The sequence below is a fragment of the Gavialis gangeticus genome, unplaced genomic scaffold, assembly GCF_001723915.1.
Source record: "Gavialis gangeticus isolate Ggan-Ray unplaced genomic scaffold, GavGan_comp1, whole genome shotgun sequence".
NCBI lineage: Eukaryota > Metazoa > Chordata > Crocodylia > Gavialidae > Gavialis > Gavialis gangeticus.
The window spans coordinates 31809493-31815333 of NW_017729033.1; the positions used below are offsets into that span (position 1 = coordinate 31809493).

The following is a 5841-nucleotide window of genomic DNA, read 5'->3' on the forward strand; positions in this document are numbered from 1 at the left end:
ATCTAGCCCCCAGGCCACATTTTGCCCACACCTAGGTTATACTGTACTATCCTATGGTGGAGTTCTTGCGTGTATTCAAACATGTAGACTGTGACCAGGGCTGGCTGGGGCATGCAGGTGCTACAGTGTCCAGCCCCTCCAGCACCTGGGGCTGACTCCCAGACCTCCTGTTCCAGGTCAGCTGCCCCTGGGCTCAGAATCTTCACATATGTCTGAGACTGCCCTGGCTCTAATTGCTGCAGTGCACATGAAGACTTTGTGCCTGGGAGCAGCTGACTCCAGTGCAAACTGTGCCAGAGTTTATTCAGGCGCATTACTATCGTGTAGATGTGCCCAGTCATTCCTTCTGGGTAAGGGAGCCCTCTCCTCACTTTGTTACTGTCTTTTTCTTTTGTTTACCCTAGTGATGGCTAAAACTTTTATCTCTGTATGGTGAGAAACAGTTGTAATTTTTAGATTTTCCTTTTCCTTTATTAGTTTTAGTACTTAGATCTTTTTATTTGGGCATACTGTTGCATGCTGTGGTTCCTGGAGAATCGCTATAAAATCCTTTAATTCCAAAGTTACAGGTCTTCTTGTAAATATCCAGATCTCTGAAAAAATGCCACTGCAGTCTGCTTTCCAGTTTTAAAAGTAAAAATTAGATAAAAGTAACAGTGGGACCAAGGAAGTGGAATAATGGTAGGTCCATATCAGTAAATTCACCAATGGTAATATATTTACATTTTCAAGGCCCCTTTTAAGTATTTTTAACTTGATCAGGAGACTACCTAGACCAAACCTGGTTAAAAATTCTAAATTAGATTTTTTTAATATATAATTATTCTTAAGCTGCTATTCTAATTTGAGAACATATCTTTATTGTGAATGCTACTCTATAAATATTTAGAATTTTTAAATGTGCAGAAGAATAAAAAATGCAAACACTTTTTTAACAGGCTTTATTGAGAATAAATATGCATACCACATATACTGTATACAACACACAATTATGAATAGTATAGAAAGCTTTGTTTATATTGTTTAGAGACTTTGTAGTCTCTTCAGATAACTTCCCTAGAAGCTAAGAGAGTGCTTTGAATGGCGAAAATAGGCATGTATTTAAGCGTGTAGAACCGTACTTATGTGAGTAGTTCCATTGGCATCAGTGGGACCATTTACATACAGAGTTACACATGCTTGTGTTAATGGTATTTGGGTTTTAATTTTTTTACTGTAGTGTTCGGCTTTCCATGGCTTCTATTTCTCTGTTTTTATAAATACTGTTGAGTTTGAAAAAATGGATTCATTGACACAGAACATTATATACAGGTTTTATGTTAAAGGTCTTTTTTTTTAAATATCAAAGGGGTGATGATTATAAGGAACACGTGAAGTGCATAAGTGAAGATCAGAAATATGGCGGCAAGGGGTATGACGCGAAAACTAACAAAGGCGATGTAAAACAGCAGGAGTGGATTCAAGTAAGACTTGTTTTTCATATATATATATATATTCAGTATATCCTGCGAGGTATAAATGCAAACAAAACACAAATTTAGTATACAAAGCAGCTTGCATTTGAAAAATGTAAATACTGGTTCATGTGAGGGAGATAACATACAGATGTTTCACTTTAAATTTGTGTCCTGAAAAAATGATCTGTTATGAAGAGGAGATGAGCCAAATATTTTTGTAAAAATGTGCCTCACCAGTTCTGTTGCAGTTACTGTGCTAACAGTAACAATGTGAATATTGCAAATGTGGTATACTCTGTGCTTGAAGGGAATGCATTCGTCTCTTACTCAGGATGCTTCTCGTTTCTTAGGAAATTGAACTTAATTCCTTCTGTTAAGGAAAAAAAATTACAACCTAAATTATTAAGAAAAGATTCTTGAAACTCTTCAGAGGATTTTAGAGATGCTTCCATTTCAACCCTGAAAATAAGCATATGAAGCTGAAAAAGTGTTGTTTGTAGTTTACCTCCTCCTCTTAGTTTAACAAAATTTTCCTTTCTGGTGTCATTTGTTTTCCTTTTTAAATGTTTGAAAATGATGTTAGATCATAGTTGGTCTATTTTTTCTCTAACTAATGTATTATCTGAAAGTTTAGGCAAGTTATACAAATTGCATGCATTTAATATACAGTTATATCTACATACTAGCTTAACTTTACCTGGATCGTGCTATTTCTGAACTTCATCTATCAAGCTAGTGTTCACCAGCAGTGTTACAATTTACTTGTAACTGGTGTAGATGATTCATTAAAATCACTTTGGGTTCTTCATAATTTTTAGATCAAAACCAACAAATTGATGTTTCTTGTCCACCTTTTACATATGGAAATTTCCAAGTATAATCTGTGATTCCAGAGATGACAAATACTAGAGTGTATGCTAGTATGCTATGTGTAGGTGATTTCTGTTGCGTGGAAGTACTGTGGATTTTTTGTATAGGAATTTTCTAATCAACTCAACTATTCATCTAACTTAGTAATTTTGGTTTTCTTTTTGTAGAAAATTCATGAAATAATGAAGAAGCCAAACATTAACCCCAAAGTACGAAACATTTTTGAGCAAATGCGTGCCTATGACAATATTCCAAGAAAAAAGGTCAAATTTCAGGTATGTTTTTAACTAGATTAGCAGTGGCTCAAGCAGTGAATTTGGAATTAGGACTCCTGGGTTACATTCTCAGTTGTGTTGATCTGGAGTTTCTTGGAGAAAATTGCTTAACCTATCAGTTCATCTTAACATGGATGGTACAATACCTGCTTACCCAAGACTTAAGTAATATTGTAAGGTATTGATCCTTGGGTGAAAGACCATATGTTTATGTACTTTAGACATTAGAATTTTTTTCAGCTTTGGAGTCATGAGAGTGTAGCAAGCCTCTGTACACCTTTTCTTGTTTCAGTACTCTGCACTTCTAATTTTTTTTTTTTGATTGCTGTGTCTGCTGTTTCTGCAAACACTTATTCAAGACCTGTATTGCAGTGATTTCTTTTCTGTCCTAATAGGCCATGTCCAGATGAGTGTGGCTGTGCACTGCCGAAACATCTGTGGCGCCACATACCGCACATTCGGTTGTTCTCTGTGCTGCAGGAGAACAGTGCAGAGGGGTTTTTTTGACCCCTGGAGCAGTGCACACACAGGCAGTGCACACCACTTAAAAGTGGAACCAGGCTGCCCGGAGCTATGCTTCGGATGCTGTTCAGGCTCCACACAGCAGAATCGCTGCTGCTGCTGGCCCAAGAAGCCCCCAGGTAAGCACTGGGCTGGGCTCCCCTACCCCACCTGGGGTAACTTGCCACACATCAGAGCATGTGTGGCACGGGCATTCCCCGAGGACAACTGGTGGTGATGCAAGGTGCACTGCCGCTAGTTGTTCCTAGGGAACCAAACATCCACATCACCTGTGGACACAGCCATTAAGGTTAGACTTTGCTCCTACTAGATCTTCATTGCTTCTTATGACTCTAATACATACTTCCACATTTGGTCCTTTATTAAACTGCTCCTAGACTGTTTTGCCAGTTTCTGAGTATTTTGGAGCATACATAAAGAAATACTGATGGGACTCGGAAGACTGAGCCCTTTGTCTTTTCTCCTCCACAGCTCAGTGTATGATGCTGACAATAGGCAAGGTGTGTTTCTGATGTGTAGTTTAGGAGATTGTTGGAACTGTGATAAAACTGCATTTTGGGTTATCACAGCAGAAATAAATATTTGAAAATGTTATTATTTGTTTCATTTATATGTTGCCCTTCCCAATGTAGGTTCAGGGTGGCTTGCAATAAGAGGACAGAATAACTTAGAAAACAAGAATGTGACGAGGTGGAGCCTGGGGGGGTCTCCATAGATAAGGTCAAAAGGGGATGATAAGTACTCACCCATCACCACCCTTTGAAACCTCTCTGCTAGGAAAGAGTGGAACCAATTTAAAGCTGTCCCATGAATGTCCACCAGGTTATGTAAATGCTTTGTCAGCCCCTCATGGTTAAGTGTATCAAAGGGTCTTTGTGAAACTGGAAGTAGCTCTGCTTTTTCTCTAGGTACTTCTCATGCTTCCAGGTTTTGCTGGCTGCTACATGGGGCCAGGATGGAATTTTTTCCTCCCTCTTACTCTTATGGATCGGGGTTGCAGGGAGGTTTCTTGTTTTTTCTTTTCTTTTTTCCCCCCACCTTTCTCAGAATTATTGGGTGTTGGCTGCAGCGAAGGCTAGGGATTTTGACTGGGGTGTGCTAGTGTTCACTTTAGGACTTAAACCTGGAAGTTCCTAACTAGAGGGTCGTGGTCCTTTGCTCAGGGTTAGATAGCTGGCAGTATTCGGAGTCAAATTCTTTATTTTCATCAGTAAGAGGTCACATGACCATAAAAATAAAATAGAATGTCTGCTATGTTTCTTATTTCTGCTCTTATCTTGTACAGAACTGGATAAAAAACAGTTTGAAAATTGAAAACAGTGCTCTGCAGGACCAAGTTTGGGATATTTTTTCTGAAGCAACTGGGAATGTAAGTCAAATCAAAGCTACAAAATCCTGCAATAAACATGGAGTTAGTAAGGTGCTAGGTGGAGAACCCTCGTGATTCTTATTGGAGTGGAAAGTGAGCTCTTTTAGTACTGTACTATAGAGAAGAGCACTGTTTGAGATGGAATTGCTGCATAGTTGTAGGCACATATACACACAATGACAGGACTGAACTAGTAAGAAGAGCATAAATGTTATTACAGATTGCTTTGCTATTAAGGAAGTCCACATTTTCTTCTTTAGTAGCCCCAGTCTAACATGCATGTTAGTATTCAATGTATCTGTGGACTGAAAACATGATTGATCCCATTCAGTACTTTTGACATCTTTGTAGTCTTCTATCAATAATATAAATATAAATAAAAACAAAATCACTCATACATACATTTTAAGCTACCTGAAAAAGGATAACCGATCCTTTGCTATCTAGGTGACCATTCTCTACAACTTGACTACAAATGCACTCGCACATAAAACTCAGTTCTTCTGATAATTCAGTTAGTGGATGGGAATAGAACTGATTTCCAGCATCAGTTCTGTTTAACAACCAGATTGATCAATGGAATTACTTTTATAGGAACACAGAACTAGATGGGACCTGGATCGCTGAATCTGGTTACCTGCTATTGCTGTTGCAGGCAACCATGTCATGTTTTACAAATTTACCGAGCTCTTGTAACTTGGTAGGTTTTCTGCCAATACTACTCCTGTTGGAAGGCTGTGCCAGAAGTTAACTCCTTTGATGGTTAGACATACTCCACAGTGTTCAGTTTGTAGATCCTGAGAAGAATTTATGTTGTAGGAGAAACTTGAAACCCAGTCCCCTTGATGATCATGCTGTAGTCTTGACAAACTGATCTGGCAAATATGTTACTTATGGCACTAGTGTATTGTTGCAGTAGTGATATCTGGACTGTTCTTAAAGAATCCATACATCAGAAAGGAAAAGGAGGAAATGATTTTTTTTAAAGGCTTGTGACGTTAAGGAAAGTCAGATGCTGAGTTAACAGTGCATTCATTTTTTGAGATAATACTCTTATTTTGCTAATATAGCTAGAATATTATAGTTTCCAAACAGTTCTTTTTAATAGGTCACTTCCAGCCCTAAACTTTTTTGAAAAATGTATGTGTTCTAATCTTAAGACAACTTACCTTTATTTTAAGATTTTTTTTGTTGCCAAGTAAGCAACTGGAATGTGCTTGTTCATTCAAGCTAGCCATACATTGGTTGTCTTGTTTTCAATACACCATTAAAGTATTTATATTCATAGATTCATAGATGTTAGAGTCGGAAGGGACCTCAATAGATCATTGAGTCCGACCCTCTGCAT

The 5841-nt window shown here is 38.1% G+C and overlaps 1 protein-coding gene across 3 annotated transcripts in view; it reads left to right on the plus strand.

Moving 5' to 3' along the window:
- The window catches only part of LYAR (Ly1 antibody reactive), a 32003-nt gene that overhangs the window by 8150 nt on the left and 18012 nt on the right, over positions 1-5841 (plus strand). For 2 of the 3 annotated variants that reach the window (XM_019526300.1, XM_019526299.1), the window contains exons 3-5: positions 1349-1463; positions 2495-2602; positions 4410-4493. In XM_019526300.1, coding sequence (XP_019381845.1) covers positions 1349-1463; positions 2495-2602; positions 4410-4493 — 307 coding nt within the window. The remainder of the gene's footprint in view (positions 1-1348; positions 1464-2494; positions 2603-4409; positions 4494-5841) is intronic. The other variant, XM_019526301.1, reaches the window with a different exon arrangement.